We start from the raw sequence: 22873 nt of genomic DNA, 5'->3' as shown, positions 1-22873 counted from the left end.
AAAAAATTGCACTTAGAGGTAACAAAATAATTGAGTTATCTATTATATCACAATCCAATTTCCACCCTCCTTTAAAATAATAAAAAATTCATGCAACATACCTGAAATATATCTGGCAGTTTTCGAAGTCTTGTACCTTTGGACAGTAAGAGAGACGGTGGCCCTTGCCCAGTGATATGATAAATATACATTTTGAACCAGACAGAACTGACTTCTGGAATAGCTGGTCCAATATGCTACAATTTCAAAACAGGTAGGATAAAGCTGTCACACTTATCTAAAATAGTGAAATTTCACAAGAGACCAAGTAAACAGCCAACACCTAATATCAATTGTTAATTTCTATAATCTTTATGAAAATAAATTTTAAACATTCTATCAAATAGTTTCAGTTTTATACTGGAATTAAGAAAACACATCTTAGCACGGCAGTTAAGAGCATGGACTCTGGAATAGACTGCCTAGGTTTGAATCTTGGCTCTACCATTCCAGACTATAATATTAAGAAGTTTACTTAACTTCTCAGTGCCTCATTTGGCTCATCTATAAAATAGCTACCTCATAAAGTTGTAAGGTTCAAAAACAGGTATAATATAGAACCTCGTATATAGTAAGCTCTATCCACTTTACCATGCATTTAGACATTGAATTCCTACTAAGGCCAGAGGTTGTATCAGAGAATATGAGGAAAACACAAACACACAGAATTATAAAGATGGTTGGTAAAGGCAAATCTACAACCACTCCTGTTGAATACAGAGGACAAAAGTAGCAGGGAGGAGACTGCTCACAGAGCAGCTAGAATAGCAAAGGCAACAGAGTCAACCCCTCTACAACAATCCCTTCCATTCTTCTACACTTGTAAGCCTTGAACTTCTAAGAAACCAGGTAAGATGTTACACTAAAGAAATAGCAGCATTAACTCCCACTCATTGAGAATGGTACAGGCTACAACTTCCTTGCTAAGTATAGAAATAAATGCAAATGATTTATTTTTAAAAAGTAAAAGACCAGAAGTAATTTTCACGTAACTAGAGTTCTAGCTTTTAAGCACAATCTTTTCAACTAATTTAGCATCACAGTCCCATTTCTGAAACTTTTAAGTTTTCCTAATTAAATTTATATTATCCCTCAAAAAAATCCAGACTTCCTTCTTAGAGCATCCAAGAACATTCTATTTAAAATACTGCATTCTGGGAAGCGGACTTGGCCCAGTAGATAGGGTGTCCATCTACCACATGGGAAGTCCGTGGTTCAAACCCTGGGCCTCCTTGACCCGTGTGGGGCTGGCCCATGCGCAGTGCTGATGCGCACAAGGAGTGCCCTGCCACACAGGGGTGTCCCTGAGTAAGGGAGCCCCACGTGCAAGGAGTGTGCCCCATAAGGAGAGCCGCCCAGAGTGAAAGAAAGTGCAGCCTGCCCAGGAATGGTGCTGCACACACGGAGAGATGATGCAGCAAGATGATGCAACAAAAAGAAACACAGATTCCCATGCCGCTGACAACAACAGAAGTGGACAAAGAGAAGAACACGGAGCAAATGGACACAGAGAACAAACAACTGGGGTGGGGGGAGGAAGGGGAGAGAAATAAATAAATCTTTAAAAATAAAATAAAATAAAATACTGCATTCATGAACTAAATTTTAATCTATGTCAAAAGTCACTGGAGGGGAGCAATAAAGCTCAAGCAGTTAATTGCCTGCTTCCCATGTACAAGATTCTCAGTTTGATATCCAGTACCTCCTGAAAACAAACAAACAAAAAAAAACAACTCTTATTGGGGAGTAAATATAGTTCAGTGGTTGAGTGCCTGCTTCCCATGTACGAGGTTCTAGGATCAATCCCCAAGACCTCCTAAAAGTCACTTGAATTACATAAGTAAAATATATGGATTAATTATATCTTAAAAATTGAATATAACCTCATCTTGCAACAGCATAAAATACAAAATTGCTTTCTGAGTTGGTGCTTTTAAAATGTGATACCTACACACTTAGAATTAACAAAATGTGACTGTTCAACACTTCTTCAAGTCACCACGAGGGAAAACAAAATTATGGCACTACTCATCTTCCAAGGGGGTGGTTACCTGAGGCGTACAGCTGCTGATGGGCCTGATTTCATTGGTGAGAGGAGCCATGGAAACAAGCAGTGTGTAATTTTTGTTTAGAACTCTGCTGCAAGTTGCAGGGTCCAAACCAAGAAGGCTTTCACAGCGTAAGAGATCCAGAGGAAAACCTAAAATATATCAAGCATACACATAGAATGAATGACTGATAATGTGAATCAAAATGTCTAAGACCAAATACTGATAAATGCCTTGAGATTTTATGTTTTTAAAAAGTTAAAATAATTCTATTAAGAAGTGTCAAATTACCTAGGCAGATCACACTAAAGCATTTTAAGATTTAAAACTGAATTTTCTATTCCCTAATCCAGGAAAACAAGTGCCTCTGGTGTTTTTTCAGGTTACCTTTAACTTTTTTACAAAAAGGCAAGAATGTGCTTGCTTTACCTTTACTTCCTCTCCCCAGTCGCAACCACTCCAGGATAGGGGCACATTGTGAAAGTCTAAGTGCCATGGGAAAGCTTTCTCCTCTCCCTCAATTCCATTTACTACAAAGTCACAGCCAAGTTCTGAATTTAGCACAGGGGCAAGAGTTCCTCATTTAGAAATATGTGCCCTTGACCCCTGATTTTATAAAACATGAAATCACTCAACATGCAACAGTATGTCAAATATTGTGCTCTTAATTCTCTTGGAAAAAAATCCTATTGCAATATAGGGAAGGCTGAAAGAAACTTCAAAGTTAGTCCCACTTCCCTCGTCAAGCAAGAATGTATCTCAAAATATAAAATATCACTAAAAAGGCCTCTAGAAGCAATGAGGAGAGCTAACATCCAGACTGTGGGCCCCAGCAAAAGAAACAAGGCTCTAGTTTCTGGAATCAGGAAACAACTGAATCCAGGACTAAGGCAGAACAGATACAAGATATGGTAAGAATTTACTGCCAGAAAGTCCGAAAGTGGTCAAAAAAAAATGATGGAAGCATGTCACAAGGAGACAAGGAGCCAGCTTGGCAAAATCTGAGATGAGTAGACACAAATATAATTAAAAGACCATATAATGAATAATTACAAACTATCAAGAAAATAGGAATCTATGTCCACACTGAGGCTACAAGAAAATGCCAGTGTGAACTGGTAAATGTGGAAGGAGTGCTGAAGTAGAAAAAATATTATCAATTTCCAACCATCGTAAAAAAATGATTCAGGCAATAAATCATCAATGGATAGTAAATCTAAGGTGGAAAACTTCGATGTGGCAGAGGATACTTGCATAGTCTTAGTGTCTCCCCAGATTGCTTACAAATTGTGCAAGAAAATATACTCAATATAGAGAGGAGAAATCAAATAACACATTAACTGGGTGATCAAAATTAACATCACCAATGAGGGAGAGATGAAAATCATGTGTCTCCAGATTTCATATCCTTCGAAAGATACGACATCACTTAAATAATAGTCTAGGTAGGAATGCATAACCTCAATCTAATCATGAAGAAATACCACACAAATCCAAATGAGAAACTTTCTATTAAAACTAACAAAAAAAGGGGACAATATTCTTCAGAAACAGCAATATCAAAAAAGACCAAAAGTAAAGGCCATGGATTTGTTCTAGAATAAGGGAGATAAGAGACATAACAAAATGCAATTACCAGAGGAGTGAAAAATGCTATAAGGACATTATTTGACAAATTGGCAATACTGGAATATAAATGGTAGATTAAACTATTGTGTAAATATTACATTTCACTATTCTTAGAAAATATACTCTGAATAACTTAGGGGTAAAAGGACATGACACACAACTTACCCCTAAATTCTGGATAAACAGTAATTGTACTATTCTTATTCTCGCAATTTTCCTGGAAGTTTAAAATGTTTTGAAATATAATGTAAAAACTCAGAAGTCTGTGATTTAATGGAAGAGAGTCCTAGAGGTGACAGGAAGAGCACCTAGTGCTACATCTGGAGAACAAGGAGGGAGGCAGGAGAGTGAAGCCTTGGTAGATGTGGCTCTAAGACACATCTGGTTGGAACAGAGGGCGCAGACTAAAGTAAAATAAGAAATGTCAGCAGGTGGCTTGGGAAAGGGAGAGATGGAGAAAAAATTCCACAAAAACTAGAGAACATCATGTTTGACTGAGCTCACTGTAAAGTTATAAAACAGTCATGAATGGAAAAATATCAAGTATATAAAATATTTCACATATACTAGGAAAGGAAAGGTAGAAGTCCATAGAGATCATAGTGGTTAGAACGTATCTTCTAAGATTTTTGGAACTGTGATTGCTTTTTTATAAATGTGGTTGAACTTCTAACCATTTCCATAGTACTAGGATGCCAAAAGACAAGCAACAGTTTTTATGTCTGACCATATACCATATCATAATTTAGGAAAGATGTTATTTTTAAAGGCAAAGATGAATGAAAAAATGCTGTTTTTGTTTTTTTGGTCTGCTTTTTGTTTTTTGAGATACTGAGGCCAGGGATCAAACTCAGGACCCGATATGTGGGAAGCTGGCACTCAACCACTGAGCCACATTGGCTTCCCTGAGATGTTTTTGTTTTTTTTTCTCTTTCATGTGTTTGCTTGCTGTTTTTCATTGTTTGTTTTTTAAGGGAGCACCAGGAACGGATCCCAGGACCTCCCATGTGGGAAGCAGGCACTCAACTGCTTGAGCCACAGCTGCTCTCTTGCTTTTACTTTCAAAGCAGGGCCTCATGCTATTTAAAACCAACAGATTACGAAAACGCTAGTCCTTTTTCACATGTATCAGAGGGTCTTTTTTCACTTCTATAACAATGTCACAGGTTTTTGCTTTACAGTGAATGCCGAACACTACATGATATATTCGAATAATAAATTAGTGACATAAAAAGAAAATTTCTTCTCAAATATGATGCTTAGAACAATACTACAGAATTTTTAAAGAAAGAATAAGATTAAATTATCAAATTCAGCACCTATTGAAAACAGTTTTCTCAACAGGAATGAACCCTGCTACACTAAAAGACATCCTTTGAACAGAATGAATTTCTTTTCTATGCATTTAAAATGGTATTAGCTATGTACCATTGTTAGAAAAACTGAAAAAGTGTCCAGTGTCACTTAAATCCTTTTCTGTATTCTGTGGTTCAGAAAAGGAACCCTAGTTAAGAAAAATGGAACTTTGTTAACAATTGCAGATCTGATTTTATGGAAAGAAGCTGAATTATCATTTAACATTGGAATCCCACCAATTATTTTAAGAAACTAAAACTACAATTGCTGTCAGGAATAGTCAACTATTAAAATCACCTCAACAATTTGAATTATAATAACTATCATCCTACAGAACTGGTTTAGGTTTACCAATTTAAACTACCTGCTGGTACACAGACTATTAATAGTATAAACCTTTTTTATAGTATTAAACTATGGCCTTAGAAAACTACCAAGCATCTATATTCTCACCTATACAACAATTCTTGCTAAGTAATAACTGAATCTTTTATTAATTTTTTAAATTGAGCTGAAAAGAAAGCCAGATGTTAATGAGAGTGAAATGAAAACTGGTATTACAAGGAAACTTTTAGGTAAATGAAAGAACATGAGTGAAATTATTGTCCAGTAGTACTGAAAATTCACAAAGTCCCAAGATGGAATATTTGTGAAAGTTAAGGGATTTGAACCAAATGCTCCTGAACCAAATGCCCAAACCTGGCTACAAGTTAGAATCGCCTTTTTAAAAACCCATATTTCTGGATGCCATTCCATACCTCAAAGACCATCAATTCAACCACAGTGTGAGAACTCTCTATCAATCACAAAACTGAGAGTACAAGGGTAACAACCACATTAGAGTCCATTAATACATTCAAACTGCTACTAATTCTTGGTTTTACTCTTTAAAAGATTATCTGTTCTTTTCTGTATTTTTAAGTACAGTACTTTAATAAATATTATAACAGCATTTGAAGAGGAATGTTCTGTTTATTATTTTCATAAATAATGAAATCTCTCATCCTTGAAATTTTAGGCTCCCTAAATTAACTAAATTTTGACATTTGTTCATCTACTCAGAGCTGATGCCTATCTAAATAACAAATACTCCAACCCTTTCCGTAGGAACTAAACAGATTTAAATACTATTAGTCAGGCACATGAGAAGAGAAGAGGAAAAGTAAAATAAGGTAAGAAATATTAACAAGCAAAGAAATATCACAAAACAAGTCTCTAGTTATAAAGTCAATATACTATCTACACAAAATCCATTGAGCAAGTCATGATTAAATAAATGAGCATGACCTGTCTAATCTCTTAGAAAGAATTTCAAAGGACCATGTCTTAAAATTAAGTGTATTTATCATACCATAATTGGGTTGGTCTGGCTGTGCAGTTTGTGCAACTAGATCTTTATTATGACGCAGAAACAGTATTGTGTTTCTCAGAGTAAGTGCATGATCAAAATATCTCTGTGCTTCTCCTTCACCAGTGCTCTGAACCTAAACCAAGAGAAAATACATTTTGAACATGTATCACTCTCATGTCATTCACTCTGATAATGTAGCCATGTAATATTAAGACATTATTAAATATAAGTAAAGAAAAATTGTGCCCAGGCAATACTGAAATGAATACTAACATCAATCTTGGTTGAGTTTCTAATTTAATACATCTTTGAAGATGATAAAAAATTACCCCAACCAGTAAAACTAACAACGTAGCAACTGAATAATGGTAAATTATACCATTATATAAATTATATATATATCTTGGTTTTTATTCAAACAAAGTGCTTTAAAAACCCTAAAATCCATATTCTGCTTAATTAAGAAAAGTACTCCAATTCATGGTCACCAATTATACCACAAATTCTGGTCACCCTAGTCACAATTTGGTATCATTGGTCATAAGACACACTGGAGTATATGATTCAATAAGCTGCTCATTATTCCTAGATAAACAGCTCAAATTCATTTTATAAGAATTTACTAAGTGTCTACTATATTGATATAATCTATCTAGAAGGTAAGCACAGAGTAGTAAACAAAACAACCCCTGCCTTCACTGGACTTACACATTAATGCATGCTTTTGTGACACTGAGTCAGTTACCTGCTTAATATGTAAAAACACACACATTCCAGAAACAACACAAAAAAACGGAAGGATAGCTCTACAGTGGGGCAATAACTAAATTCAATTTGCATTAAATTAACAAAATAACGAACTGAGTTTAATCAAGAGCAGATTTCTTAAAAAATAGCTAAGAAACGATTTTTAAAAGTTAACCTTCAGATTAAAGGATTTCTCAGAGTGACTATATGGTACAAAGGAAACTGATGTATGAACCAGGATAGGAGCAGAAGTGGACTTGCAATTTGCTATATTTTGATAAAAGACTAGTTATGGTGAGAAAAATTAAAAACCAGGAAATCTCAACCTAAAATGTGCTAGAACATGGTAAAAAATGTATTGGAAAAGACCCACAGTAAGAAACGGTGTTAACAAGGTCATATATAAAGTATGTAAATGACTTATGTCTGTACTAATAACAAAGTAAAAATGTTATGGCAAATGAGCACTAAAAAAAGTTACAGTGTCTATTTTTTAAGATATAAAGGAATTACAGAATCATCAAAAATTGTATAAACAGCACATCACTAAAGCACAAAGGCACCAAAGTTATTAGTCAGGGAACAGCAGGCGCACAAACTGTTTGCATACAAAGAGGAAGAATATAACAGAAGAAACTATCAAGGGAATGAAAAACACCAATGAAGGGTAATTAAGATTTAGAGCTAAGGAAAACTAGGGCTGTACTCACGGGGAAAAAGGTGGTTAAGAGCAAATATGGCTGAAGTCTTCAAGATGCTAAAAGGGATAGTGAGAGTGGACATAAATAACTATGATACCCAGGGACATCGTTCCAGATTTAAGATAAGTGGAACAAAAACTTCAAATAAAACTGCTTAAAAGGTGATCTTAGAGCCACACCAGATAAAAATGAAAGGCTATTTTAGAAAAATTCAATTATAAAAATTACATATAGACTAAGATTTCTATACCCCATTTCTTCATAGTTTTATCCAAGTATGCTAAGAATAGATGAGGTAGACACAGCAGCACCTTAAAAATCACAGAATTCACTCATTCATTCAATATATTGAAGTCTAAATGACTACCACAGTAATAAGGTGAGAAATGAGATAGGAATGAGCAGAAATATATGAGAAGGTCATCATAGCCAATGGAAAGGCCTAAATGATGTTTTATCAAGCTTTCTAGGGGTTGAAAATATTCTGACAGTCCTATAACATGCAATTTAGATTTACCTTTTCTAGTTCTACAAGAAAACTGTCCAGGGACTCATCTGAAAGTTTGCCAACTTCAAACATTGTGACTGCATGACTTTTCAAATTCTGTAATAAAGAAAGCAAAAAATAAATAAAATTTACCTTATACAAGTCTATTATTAAATTTCTACTTTTCATTTTTTATGTTAAGCATAACACCTTTAATTTACGTTATGCTTTCCAGTGTATTTAAACTTAAGGGCAGATGAGGTAAGGGACTGATTATTCAAATTACAAAAGTAACACACCTCCAAGGAACATAAATAAAAGTCAGTTACATTTTCAAGAATAAATCTAGTACTTAAAAAAAATATATATATATATATAAAAGCACTAAACTATTTTACATTTAATCTTTTTTTAAAAACATTTTCATATTTAAAAAAGAATTTGACTTACTGGTGAAAGATTTCCCATCATTAAAAAAGCAGTAAGAGTTGAGTCAAATAGGAATGCTATACGCTTTGTATATCCTGTAGACAGACTCAAACTGCTTACACTGGCTGTGTCAGCTGAAAAATATACCATAATTTAAAATCAAGTAAATGAAAATTATTCTATGCTTATCATTTGGAATGAGAAAGTATTTCATTTCAACTTCATTTGATAACTAGAAAGTAAAGTTAAATATAAGCAATATTAGTCAAGAGATCCTAGTCCTGTCTCCAAGCATACAAAAATTTAAAAATTTTAAATTTTAAAGTTACTCACTTTTATAGTAAATTCCTTAAAAAACAGTAATAAACCAAGATGACAACTGTCAAATTAGTGAGACTAACCAGATTTATCTGTTCAGAAAAAAGTCACCTGGGAGCTCAGGTGACAGCTATTTTGAGTAGAAATGGGACAAAGTCTCTGCTACGTTCTTCGCCCCCAACATTAAATGGTACATGGTCCCCTTGTCCACTATGCTTTGCCTCCCTTTGTGCTTAGCCCATGCTATTCTCCTGGGCTGAAACAGCCTTTCCTCATTGACCAGCTGGCATCCTCTTTTTCATTCTTAGCCCAAGTATCACCTCCGGGAAGACTTCCCTAATCTCTCCAGGCAGTAAGGAGTCTCTTCCTCTTTGCTTCCCACAAGGACAGTAACACTTCTCACATTGTTGAAGGCTTTCTGGTTACACTGATTTCTCTCTCCCTTGACTGTTAATTTTTAGAAGGTAACATAATCTTGTCATTTGTATACCCCTAAGACCTAGCACAGTGCCCAACATACGGTTAAGCACTCAAAGACTCTGGTATGAATGAATGAAATCTAAAGCAAAACTATACTATAACTTTGTCTGGAGATTTAACTCTTTCTGAGTTTATAGACTTTATATATAAACATATGCTAAATCCATATACTGATTAAATTAAACTGAGTTACCACTAACCTGGATCTTCTTGACTATTTGTATCAGTATCAGTAGCTGACGAAGCTTCCTGCACAGGACTCCTACTTTCACTACCATCCCATGATAGGAGCATCTTTTGTGGATCTAAAGTACTCCTATTAATGAAGAATAAAATATAAATGATCTTACAAAAATAGCTACTGAAATTAGTACTTAAATTATAAACAATCCACATAAATCCAGGCCAAAAAATGCTCTGCCCACATACAGCAAATGTCCTTAATCAAGACCCATGGATAGGCTTCAGAGAATTCAAGAACCCTTCAGAGACCCTTCAAAATTATATATAAAATATTGTATATGCTTTTTTTAGATGGGGGGGTGATCTTGGCTCTCATCAGATTCTAAAAAGGATCCATCACACACAAAAGATTAAAAACTACTAATATACAGAGTTCACATCAACCCACAGGTCAAATAAGAAGAATTTTTAAATAATTTTTTTCAAAATGGAACTCTAATATCTCATACTGAATAAATGAGTTACTTTAATCTGTTTACAGATGGAACATTCCTCCATGATGAATGAAGTTGATCCAAATTTATTATTTGTCCCTTCTTATGGGCAAAGCCCAATCGGCAATACATTGAAACAGCATTCTGAAAAGAATATAAAGAAAATTAACATTTAAAAGAAAACTAGATATCAGAATATGTGTAGGGGGAAAATACTGTAATAGGCTACAAATATAGTGCTTCTTAAACTTTGTTTCGTAACTAGAAAAACAATTTTCAGTAGGCCTGTTCTTTTGCTAAGGCCTTCATATATGTATGAGAAAGGGATGCCTCCAACTCTCTAATGCTGTTCTCTCTAGATCTACCCCCAATAAAGGAGTTGCTAGTTTATTTGGCCTTCATTATAAGATTCTGATCAGGCTACTTCCTGATGTACGCAGAAGCGTGAGTACTCTCTTCCACTACTCCATCAGTAGAAAACTGATTCAGGATCTCCCATTTTGCTCTTTTCTGTCTTTGCAAGCACTCCTTTATTATACATTAAATAAGAATCTCAATGCCCCAGTTTCTCAGTACCTTACCAAGACAAAAATATATTAGTAAAATCCATTCAGTTGTCATGTTATAAGTGAAAACAGTATAAAAATAACACACCTTAACCAAGGATAAGTCTATCTCGAGGACATTTGCAAGCTGGAAAATAACAGGAAAAATTATTTTTAGACACTTAGAATCATCAGTATATTACACAGCTGTAATACATGTGAATTTAATCATGATTAACAAAATGTTAACTAAAATAATTGAAAGAGTGAATGAATTCTGAATTGAGAACTTCCTTCTTCCCATTATCTCTAAGATGCTCAATATAGTACAAAAGCAAATAATGATCATAACAATTTAAGATTTCTGTGATGGTTAGGTTCAGTCCTGGAAGCCAGAAGCTGAAATCAACGGAACCCAGGAGAGTAAAAGCCACAGGAGCAGAGAGAAAGCTGGAGGAAGTCAGAAGCTAAAAGCAATGAGACCAAGAGGAAAAGGGAGAGACAGCAGATGCCACAATTGTGCTCTGCCATGGGACAGGAGTCCAGAGTCACCACCAGTCGTGTCTTCAGGGTGAGAGCTTCACCTGATGCCTTGATATGGACATTTTTCTCAGCCTAGAACTGTAAGCTTGTAAGTTAATAGATTCCTATTATAAAAGCTAACCTATTTCCAGTATATTGCCTTGGCAGCCTTTAGCTATCTAAAACAACTCTTGAACCTTTAATTTTGACTCATTTAAAATAAGAAAATTCCTAAATAAATCAACATATCTACAATCCTTTCACTATAAAGAGTAAGATGAAAAGTTATTTAACCAAATTATAAGTTATAAACCTAAAAACTTTCAATATACATGTGCAAGAAGTAACAGGAATAGAAGCATTTGAGTATATTAATGATCTATGATCTCCTCATGTATAGATTTTGAAAATAATTTAACTATATCATTAAATGACCTTATTTTACACAAACTATATTATCTTGAGATTAAATTCTTTCAAAAAAGACTGCTAGTCACACTTACCTCTGCAACATTAGTGTGCTCATCTATTGAAACAAATATTTTATAAAGTAGAGTTTCAAAATAATCACCTTGAACTCGATTCATTACAAAACCTTCAAGAGGAGGAACTAAAATAAATAAAATAGATTTTTCTCAGGGATACAATTTTATAAAACAAGAAAGCATTATTCAAAAAGAGAAACCTCTAACTTTCAGAGTAAATTCTGCTTTAACTTATTTTTATCCACTCCATATCTTTTAGTTTCTTTTAGTTTAGTTTCCTAAAATCCCAATAAGTAAGGCTATGTACAGCCATACCTACACAGAAAGGGCACTGACGACAGAGCACAAATCCTACAAAGAGTAATTTAATTTAACATGAAACATGAAAGTTAATTAGGCAAAGAGAATGTTGGAGGATGTGGACATGGCAAAAAGGCAAGGCAACTGGGGTTGCCTCAGAAGGGGAAAACCATATTGGGACTGCTTCAGAAGGGTGAAATCCTCAAAGGATGTGTTTTGATGTCTCTAGGCAGGAGGGATGAATGGGCTAAAACACAAAAGCAAAAAACTGCAAGCAAGAGCTGCTATGCTCAACAAAAAACAGGTATATAGAAAGCATTGGCTCACGACCTCTCTCCCTATCAACCCCACTGCCACTAAAAGGGGAAATTAATCTACATGACTTGTCATGTTCACCAGAAATCACATGTATAGTCTGCTCTCTGGGGCTCTTTATTCTGCTTCCTTCTCAATGGCAAGTGTTCAGACTAATTTCTCTCCATCTCTTTGGTCAAGGTATAATTCAATTTACCATGAAGCTCTGTCCAGCCAGTAATAAAAAGACACTATGCTTTCCTTTGCCATTCCCCCTTCTCTGCATTTCCCTTCAAAACATCCTGGTAAGGGGGAATGCCTAGGGCAAATAGCAAGATTTAGGTGTTCTTGTGCTCCCTGACCCTAATACCATCTAATTATATCCCAAACCTAAATTATTCCCAACAAAGAAATAATACAAAATTCAAGTGGCCAAAACTAAGAAATTGTGAAAAACCACAGTGCTCATTTCAGAATTGACTGGTTATTCACAGTATAGAAATGGCTCATGGCATTTTCTAATTTAATGCTGCCTATATTTCCAGCCATCCAAGTACTTTTAAGAATCAAAGCTTCTTTTTAGAATTATTTTAGAAATCCCATAATATTTGACATCATTTTTTCCCTTCAATATCAATTGCATGGATAACAGTACCAAACATTTACTGAGTACTTAATAAGTTATTTGTCAGGAACATACACAACTTTATTTAATGCTCTTAAGAGTATGAGTTGTTGGATATTACAATTATCCCGACTTTGGAGATGAATAAACCAAGTTACTAAGAAGGTAGAAATTTTCCTAAGCCACAATTCATATCCATGCAAAAATAATGAGGCAAATCTATATGAAGATATATGAAATAATCTTCAACATATACTAAGTTTTAAAAAATGAAATACAGGAAGCAGACTTGGCCCAATGGATAGGGCATCCGCCTACCACATGGGAAGTCCGTGGTTCAAACCCCAGACCTCCATGACCCATGTGGAGCTGGGCCTTGTACAGTACTAATGTGCTCAAGGAGAGCCACGCCACACAGGGGAGCCCCACGCGCAAGGAGTGCGCCCCGTAAGGAGAGCTGCCCAGGGCAAAAGAAAGTGCAGCCTGGCCAAGAGTGGCGCCACACACACGGAGAGCTGACACAACAAGATGACGCAACAAAAAAGAAACACAGACTCCTGGTGCCGCTAATAAGGATAGAAGCGGTCACAGAAAAACACACAGCAAATAAACACAGAGAACAGACAACTGGGACTGGGAGGGAAAGGGAGAGAAATAAATAAAAAAATAACTCTTTTAAAAAAAATTTAAAAAATAAAAATTGAGATACAAACTAGAATGTACAGTATGCAATCATTTAAAACCACACAAAAAAGACATACCTATATATTTACTCCTGGAAGGATATAAAAGAAATTGAATAGAAGTTGGTGAGAAAGAAACTGGGTACTGGGGTAGGGGTAAAAAGAAGACATTTTTGAGGAATGTCCTTTTCTAAATTTAGAATTTTTTATCATAATGATTGCCTATTCAAAAAAATATTAATAAAATAAAGAAAAAATGTCTGAGAACAGCCAAGAAAGTTATTTAAAAAAAAAACTCATGAGGAAGGCCTTCCCATAACTAGTATTATTGCAATCAAAATAGCATGGTATGAGAATAAAGACAGTGGAAGAAAAAAGAATTAGATCTAATATGGAAGGAATTTAGTGTATGACAAAAATTATGATTCAATTAAGCAGTAATAATGGGTTATCAAAAAAACAGTGCTATATTGTTTGGTTCCATCTATACAAAATATAAATACAAATAAATTAGAAGACAGAAACAGAATAGCAGCTATGTATGGCAGGGGAAGGACAGAGAGATTGAGGGTGATTAAGGGGTACAGCTTTTTCGTTTGTCTGTTTTTTGTCTATATTATTATAATAATGAAAATGTTCTAATAATGACTGAAATGATGAATGCACAACTATCTGATTACACCAAATACCACTTATTGTACTCTTTAGATAGATTATATGCTTTATTAATGTGTATCAATAAAATTGATTAAAAAATGATAAGCCAAACTTCAGCATGCAGGATCTATATTATAATAAGTATTGTTGGCCATTCAGAATAACCTAAAAGTGATGCTTTCATGTTTTTACATATTGAGATACACTAGTAATCCAAATTCACTTTGCTTTTCCTTTCTCAAAGTAAGGTAGTACCTGCCATTTGTTAATTTTAAACACTGAGTTACAAATTCCAATGGCAAAATATACTACCCCCATAAAATAGATAAATCTGTTTAAAAAAAAAACAGTGCTAGCATAATTGGTTATCCAAATAGGACCACTTTCTCACATAAAAATATACAAAAATTAGTTCCAAATGGACTGCAGGTTCAAATATATATGACAATAAGAATTTCTGGGATAAGAGTATTTTAATCAAGCATAACAAATCTAGAAATAATAAAGGCAAGGGTAGACATAAAATGTGCAATTTTGAAGTTTGATTTTTTTTTTAACAACAGTCCCTTTCGAGATTATTTCCCTCCTCTATACATATTTATTCCACCACCCATACAGCCTGTTTTTTTGATGAAACATGTGATCACCTTCAGGTGGTCTTTTATACTCAATTGGTTGGCTTCCCTCTTGTTAAAATGCTTTCCTTTCATGGGTGTATTCCAATTTAGGGAACACCCAGAGATACCATGGTGACAGCAGGGTGAATTCTACAGTTATAATAGCATGGGTTTATCTGTACCACCAATATTTGCCAATTACTAAGTGAAATGCAGTATATTGCTGTAATGGAGCAACCATCCATTTTGTCCCTTCTCAGGTCTTCTGTGACTGTTTCTTTCAAATGAACTTAGTGCTAATGTAAGCCCATGTTCAAACTGCTCAAAATAATCTGAAATGAGCTAATTTTAAAAAATCTTTTTAGGTGGGTCTGAAATGAGTCAGTATCAACATCTGATAATGAGGAGTAGGGACTAGAGTAATACTTTTCTATTTTCCAACTGTGACAGGAAATCACTATCACCTATCTCCCAGAATTTCCTTACGAATACCTTCCCAATTTTAAAACTAGTGTTTTGTTATACATCCACATACAAACCAGCATAAATATTTCATTTACTCTCACAGCTAGCTGTCTTTACAAGTTTAAATTAAAATTCATGTATGCACATAATTCTAAATGCATTATTGAAGAATATAGGGCATACTAATATAAAGCTTAGGATATACTAGAACATGAAAACCTGTCATGATTCAACATAGATATGAGGAAGTATTTCTGAAATAAGCCCTGTTACTATGCATTTGTTAACAGTAAGATTATTCCCTGGAATTTACTGATACTTTATATTTATGTGACTACATAAAAATTAAATATGTTTGTATAAGCTAAAGATAACAGAAATAAGAACAAGAGCTGAAAGATAGGCTGGGAAACATATTTGTAACATATTACCTGAATATGGTTAAGTGCTTCTATGAATTGATAAGAACTCTAACCTAGATTAAAAAAGCACCATTCTGCATTGAAGGGTGTTAACTACTTAACTAATTGTAGCAGCAAAAAATTGGAAATAACCTGAATAACCAGCACAAGGGGAATGGTTTTATAAATTGATAAACCCATAAGGTATAGAAGTAAACACACAAGGCTCTTAATATTGGTTTACCTTGGGGAAGAGTGTAAAGGAGGAAGAGATAAGGATAAAAGGCTATAGTAACATGAAAAAATAAGACATGGCATGTTAAGAGAAAATGGTGAACATAAAATTCTATGTTATTTCCAAATATATATGTAAAGACTATTATGTACTGAACAAGAACTAAAAGGTGACATGGATTACAAAACACTGATTTGAGTTGGGAGTGTGAAAAACTTACCTTGGATTTCTATTACTTTAATAGAGTATGTACAACAAAATAACAACATGAAATAAAGAATTTAAGAAAAATTACCCAGTATGTTACAATACAATGAAGAAATGTTTAAAAAAAATTTTTAAATCCTAAGATCTAAGTCCTTGAATGATTTGTGTCTAATTTGTTGTGGTGATGTGCAGTGTACCTAGTCAGCATTCAAAAACCACTGAAAAATGTTAACAGACACTTACCTGCTATACAACTGTCATCAGATATTGGTACATCCAGATAAATAAAGCCCTTGTTATATAAACCTACAGAACCAAAAGCACCTTGTTTAGATGGAATACTAAACAACACAAATTAAAAGAAAATTAATTCCTGCCTTTCTGTAAAGATCTTACAACTAAATCCTTTATGAAGTAAAGAAAATAAAGTTTTGTAATCTATTAACTAGACATGCTCAGAATTACAAAATTCTTACCAATTTCTGTATAAATTTCTAGTATGTGGCTAATTAAAATTACACTGGAAAACAATGAACTAAGGTCACACTTCAAACAATAAAATGCCTTAGGAAATAGTACTATTCATACCTAATTGATAAATCATTGCTGGCTTAAAACAAGATTTTATGTTGACAAAAGACCATTTCTACTAACCACTTACTATGTACTACATTGTAATCTAGTGATCCAGAGAGCTGAGGACCTGAATCGATGATCTTATCAATAGCGAATTTCTCAGGCAAACTGCAAATCTAAGAAAAGCAAAATATTTTCCATTAAGCTCTGTTCAAATTAACTTATTCCCAAGACTTCTAAAATCTACTCATGTTTAAACCAATGATTATATGTAACTAGTCTAATGAACTGCCTATTTTTTCATGTATTACTCTAGAATTCAAACAAAAAAACTATGCACATAGCCATCAATTAAGATGCCAAAATAAACCACCAACAGAACTGAGAACAAACGTAACTATACGTACCACTATTTATTAATAATAACTGTTTATTAATACCAATATTTACTCATCTTTTTGAATTGTAACCAAATCCATTTCCTGATTCTGAATCTCTCAAATCAGAAGTTTATTCAAACTCCATACAAATGCTATAAGTGACACTGTCTAAATTGTGTAATTAATATTACACAATATAACAGCTGTTAAGAAGTACTTATTCTGAAACAAAATCTGTTTTCCAAGCCGCCCACTCCCTGGATTTAATTTGTCCTCCGGAACAGAGTAAAATGAGGACTAAAATAGTCCACATGTTCACTTACATTCCTTCAGTCCCACATATATGAGCTCACCACCCCACTCCTTTCCTCTAAATCAATATCCGTTCTCAAATATATAAAGCTTTTATCAGTCTGCCCACTAGGAATACTATTTCCCTTGATCTTGATACTATCACCCTATCAAAGCACTTACCACTTCACTATACAGCAGTTTAGCACAGTGGTTAAGAGCACCAGTTTCACAGCACACTGCCTGGATTCAAATCCTGTACCTTTATTAACACTATGATTTGAGAAGTTACTTAAATACTCTGTGCCCCCTTTCCTGACATGTCAAATGGAGGTACAAAAAGTACATAGCTCTGGATTGTTATGAGAATTTTATGAGACAATATACAAAGCACTTGGAATAGTGGCTGGCACATCTGGCATACAGCAAGTGCTCAAAAATGTTAGCCAACATTATTGCTGTTAGCAGCTGTATCACGTCACTTTATATGAAACGTCTATCTAATTAACACCCCCAGATCATTGCAGATGAATCAAAACAAGTCTCCTTAACATTAAAGAGTACTTTGGAAACCCATCAATATTCCAGCCTATGTAAAGATCATTTTAAATTTTGAATTAAGTTTACAATTTTCTTTAGGAAAACCACAGTGTTATTTTTTTTAAGTTATAGAACTATAATTAAAAGTCACAAAATCATTTAAAAACTAAAAATATGAACTAAAATTCTAAGTTTAATTTTTAAAGATCCATACCTTTATGTCATCTTCTGTGATATATCCAGCCTGTACCACCCACCACGCCTCTATGGTGATTTCCACTGGCTTTACTGGTAAAAGATCACGAGCTGTTTTCCGTCTAAAAAATTTCTGCAATGGCACAAATCATTTGAGATTTGTACTTAAACCTAAAATTACCACTTTCTTTTATCCATTATATAACAAAACAGTCCCTAAAAGACTAATATCTACCTTTTACAATTCTCATGTTTTAAGATCTTATATATTCTAAATATATTGAATAGGAGAAAATCATTACTTCTTAATTTATTTCAAAACACTAATCATTAAACCCTAAATTCAGAACCTCTATGAAACCTAGGTATGCTTTTGTATACCTAGGTATGCTCTATGCTCTATGTATACCTAGGTATGCTAGGTATGCTCTATGAAACCTTTTATGCTTTTGGAAAATGTGCATTTAGTTCACCAATTAAGCGAACCCTGGAAGTAGAATGAAGAAAAAAGACCAGCAAGGTAAAATTAATTTTAAAAAATAAATTGAATGTTTTATGCCTTAAATATTTTTAAATTCAATAATCACTTCAGCTATAACCTAGAGAATTATTTTTGTATCAACAGTATGAACAGTTAAAATATTAAGCATGTTTTAATTGATCAAAGAAATAAAAATTCACCATTTCTATCACTCAACAAAACTAATCACATTGGGTGGTAAGGAAGGCAAAATAAGGAAGAAACGGAGAAGATTAACTTACTTTTGATGATCTACACTGATTCATAAGGTCAATGTACTGGTTTCTTCCTATGCCAAGAAGTCTTAGACCTAAAAGAAAGAGCTTTTCCTTTAATAACATTTAATATATCTTTTAGGAAAAATCCTCAGTTTTTATTTATCTTTGCATGGTCAATCAATATCAAATTAAAATGAATTCCCCAAATAAAATATAGAAGAAAAATAAATTTTTGAGAGATGAATTCAGCTGTGATACTTCTGACAATGCTAAATGAGAAAAAAAATTAAAAGCAGTTCTTCCAATTTCAAGACGTCAAAATGTACTTTTCAGTGAAAGTTTCCTCTTATATAACAGGACTAGCTCACATTTCAAATATAAACTTGACTAAATTAAGCAAATTAAAACACTAGCAAATTATGTTAACAAAAACTTATGCATCATATTGCAAATATATGTGTACAAGTGTTCTTTCATTTGGTATGCAACACAACCCAACTATCAGAAAGAACTTCATTCTCTACAAACATATAGATTAGTCCCATTTTTCTGACTCTACCATTCCAAACCACTCCTCTCTTAAACATTTAGAATAAATCTTACACTTGACTTACATGTTGCATCTTTCACAAGTGCTTCAGAGTAAAAGCGCACATGAAGATGTTGACAGACAATAGCAACAACAGCATGCACGCATAAAGACACACCCTAAGCATTATCTCCGTCCACAAAATTAAATACTTACAGTCAGCAGCAGTGAAATTGGGCAATGAATCGTAACTTTTCTCACTGTTCATAATATCCTTTAAAAAAATTATAGAATTTAAATGTAAAAGTTCCTCAGATAAAAACACATGTATATAAATATATGTATATATGCATATAAATATATATTACTATAGCCAAACAGGATAACAATAATTGCTACATGGAGCACTAACATCAGTTTGGCAACCTAAAGCATGCATGTCACACTGTGGCACTTACCACAGGGTCCCAACCTAGAAACTGAAGGTCAGATTTTCACAGTTCTCTCTATGAATCCCAGACAGTTGCCCTGTAATCTCTGCTCTGGGGAAGCTATACAAGAAACACCTCTCTTAAGAGATCAGTGTTCTAGCCTTCCATGCGTCATACCTGATTCTAGATCCCTACCTTGAGAATAGGTCAAATAACGTACCATAGTTCCATCCAGAAGCCTCAAAAACACACACTATCAACAAGATTTTTTAACTACTTAGTACTTTTTGTTCCTGTGAACACCAATCAGCAAGTAGTTAAACTCAGTATCCAGCACCTACTAACCCCAATCTGTTTCTCCAATAATAAACCAACTGATTACCAAAGGGCTAAGACTCATTTTCAAGGAGTTATACCCAATGGTAAAGAAATAGAAAATCAGAGAATAGCAAGCATATAGATATAACTGAAAGCTGGCGAATGGAATGAGAACTTCAAATCTCCCTTAAACCTTGTAGGCAACAGCAGAAAAATAATCAAAGAGACAGCAATAACCATTCTACCTACTGATGAGCTGCTACCTTCATTTTGCTTCCCTGGTTCTAAGAGAAAAGGGACTCACAGAAACCCAAGTTGTCAGACGTCAAGCTTTACTCTGGTATTTCCTTCTAAATATGGATACAGAAAACTGTACAAGTCCCCATGAGGAAGGGACTTTAGGAGATAAGCAAAGGGAGTGCAAAGGAAAGGAAGACGTATCACAAAGGGAGCTAACCTTAATGTCACTGTAAATTCCCAATCCTTTTAGTTTTAGGCTTCATTCCGCTCTTTTAGCAGCTAGTGAATTCAAAACAGTAGCACTCAAACATAAGTAATAATCAAATACTAGACAGATATTGCCAATCTTTACCTACAGCTCATTTACTAGTAACATAGAACTGATAATTGAAGTTATTCAATACGGGCCTAAAACTGCCTTTGGAAAAAAGTTAACACCTGAAATTTAATAATTACAGAGAGAGATTGGCAGTCAGGATTACTTATACATTTCTCTTTTCCTGACATGTATTACATCATGTTGGATCTGTCTACCATTTATTATTATTATTTTTTTTTTTTTTTGAGGTACTGGGACCGGAGATTGAACCCAGGACCTTGTATGTGGGAAGCTGGCACTCAACCACTGACCTACACTGGCTCCCCTGAGTAGGTTTTTCCATTTGTTTGCTTGTTCTGTTTTTGTTTGTTTGTTTGAGGCACTGGGGATCGAAACCAGGACCTTCCGTGTGGGAAGCAGGCACTCAAACCGCTTGAGCCACATCTACTCCCCCATTTTTTCTTTCTATAGAGAAGAGTTAAATATATTAAGTTTTTCTGAGCTTAATATTCAATTTTCATCCTTTATCATGTAGCAAAGATTTTATACCCTGCTAATATAAATGACTGATGAATGCTACATAGCATTAAAAAAGTCGAGAGAAGAACTCAGAATAGAAATACTTTTCCAAGTGAAAACACGGATAATGATAACTACCTGTTCAAGTGTGGCTGAAACAGTTAACCTGTAACCAGCAGTCCTTTTTACACTACAAACTCAAAAACAATGACCACAGGGGTTGAGAGCTGCAGAGCTGGACATCATCTATAAGGTGCCCCTGCAATGTAGTCCCACTCTATTCCTAATGGTTCTCTGGTACTGTAAACTCACCTCCATAATCCCAGTGTAATATGAAAATGGTGTTATCCGCAGGCCTTTAACCATAATATCCGACAAATGGTAAGGGTACAGCATGAGATGATCTCGACTGTATTTTAGGAGTTCCTCATAGTATCTGCGTTCATCTTTCTTGACATGTTTAACTGGGGGGAAATAAGAAAATCTCTAGTTTTTTTCAGGTTTCTTACAGTTATATTATCAAATATAAATACAATAAAAATGCATTATAGACCAAGATTAAGTACAAAAAGTAGATGTTGGTGGAGAACAAAGAAAATACTCTAAGCCAGAACAAAGAAACAATTACGTGTCCCACAAGAAACAGACTTCAGAGTAAGTAAAATGCACAATAATACAGATTAGTAGAGAAATAATTCTTAAATCAAAAACAAGTGTAGAACTACCAGCATGCCCCCAAAAAAGTGCAAAACATAGGCTATACTGTTATCAAGTCCCTCACTATATTACATGATAGCCAAAATGACTATCAATGGAGTCAAATTATTTGCTGCTTGTTTTTCAAACAAAAAAAGCCCTAGGGAAGTGGACTTGGCCCAGTGGTTAGGGCGACCGTCTACCACATGGGAGGTCCGCGGTTCAAACCCCGGGCCTCCTTGACCCATGTGGAGCTGGCCCATGCACAGCGCTGATGCGCGCAAGGAGTGCCGCCCCATGCAGGGGTGTCCTCCCCGTAGGGGAGCCCCACACACAAGGACTGTACCCCATAAGGAGAGCTGTCCAGTGTGAAAGAAAGTGCAGCCTGCCTAAGAATGGCACCGCCCACATGGAGAGCTGACACAACAAGATGACGCAACAAAAAGAAACACAGATTCCCGTGCTGCTAACAACAACAGAAGCAGACAAAGAAGAAGATGCAGCAAACAGACACAGAGAACAGACAACCGGGGGGAGGGGGGGGTAGAGAAAGAAAGAAATCTTAAAAAAAAAAAGCCCTCAACTTCCATGGAATACATTTAAATAAAAAAACTAATTCTGAAATACTATGCTTAAAATAAGAATGACACATGGGAAGGACAGACTAGAAGCACTAACAGAATACACTAATCAAACTAATCTGACAGAAATAAAGAGCAAAATTAAAAAGAAAAAGATAAAATACTCATGGAGCCAATATGCTCAGTTTGTTCCAATTATTATAGTCTTACATTAAAGTTATA

The 22873-nt window shown here is 34.5% G+C and overlaps 1 protein-coding gene across 1 annotated transcript in view; it reads right to left on the bottom strand.

The window, feature by feature from the left end:
* FAM91A1 (family with sequence similarity 91 member A1) overlaps positions 1–22873 on the bottom strand; it is a 41475-nt gene that overhangs the window by 13239 nt on the left and 5363 nt on the right. The window contains exons 3-17 of the mRNA XM_058275994.2: positions 21687–21838; positions 19764–19821; positions 19043–19110; positions 18300–18413; positions 16960–17050; positions 16542–16604; positions 11833–11939; positions 10917–10955; positions 10294–10406; positions 9786–9901; positions 8809–8921; positions 8389–8475; positions 6424–6556; positions 2091–2239; positions 102–236 (exon numbers count right to left, since the gene is read on the bottom strand). Of these exons, the coding sequence (XP_058131977.1) occupies positions 102–236; positions 2091–2239; positions 6424–6556; positions 8389–8475; positions 8809–8921; positions 9786–9901; positions 10294–10406; positions 10917–10955; positions 11833–11939; positions 16542–16604; positions 16960–17050; positions 18300–18413; positions 19043–19110; positions 19764–19821; positions 21687–21838 (1538 nt within the window). The remainder of the gene's footprint in view (positions 1–101; positions 237–2090; positions 2240–6423; positions 6557–8388; positions 8476–8808; positions 8922–9785; positions 9902–10293; positions 10407–10916; positions 10956–11832; positions 11940–16541; positions 16605–16959; positions 17051–18299; positions 18414–19042; positions 19111–19763; positions 19822–21686; positions 21839–22873) is intronic.

The sequence above is a fragment of the Dasypus novemcinctus genome, chromosome 14 (assembly GCF_030445035.2).
Source record: "Dasypus novemcinctus isolate mDasNov1 chromosome 14, mDasNov1.1.hap2, whole genome shotgun sequence".
Taxonomy (NCBI): domain Eukaryota; kingdom Metazoa; phylum Chordata; class Mammalia; order Cingulata; family Dasypodidae; genus Dasypus; species Dasypus novemcinctus.
The sequence above is the reverse complement of the archived record's forward strand: the minus strand, read 5'-3'. Positions and strand labels throughout refer to the sequence as shown.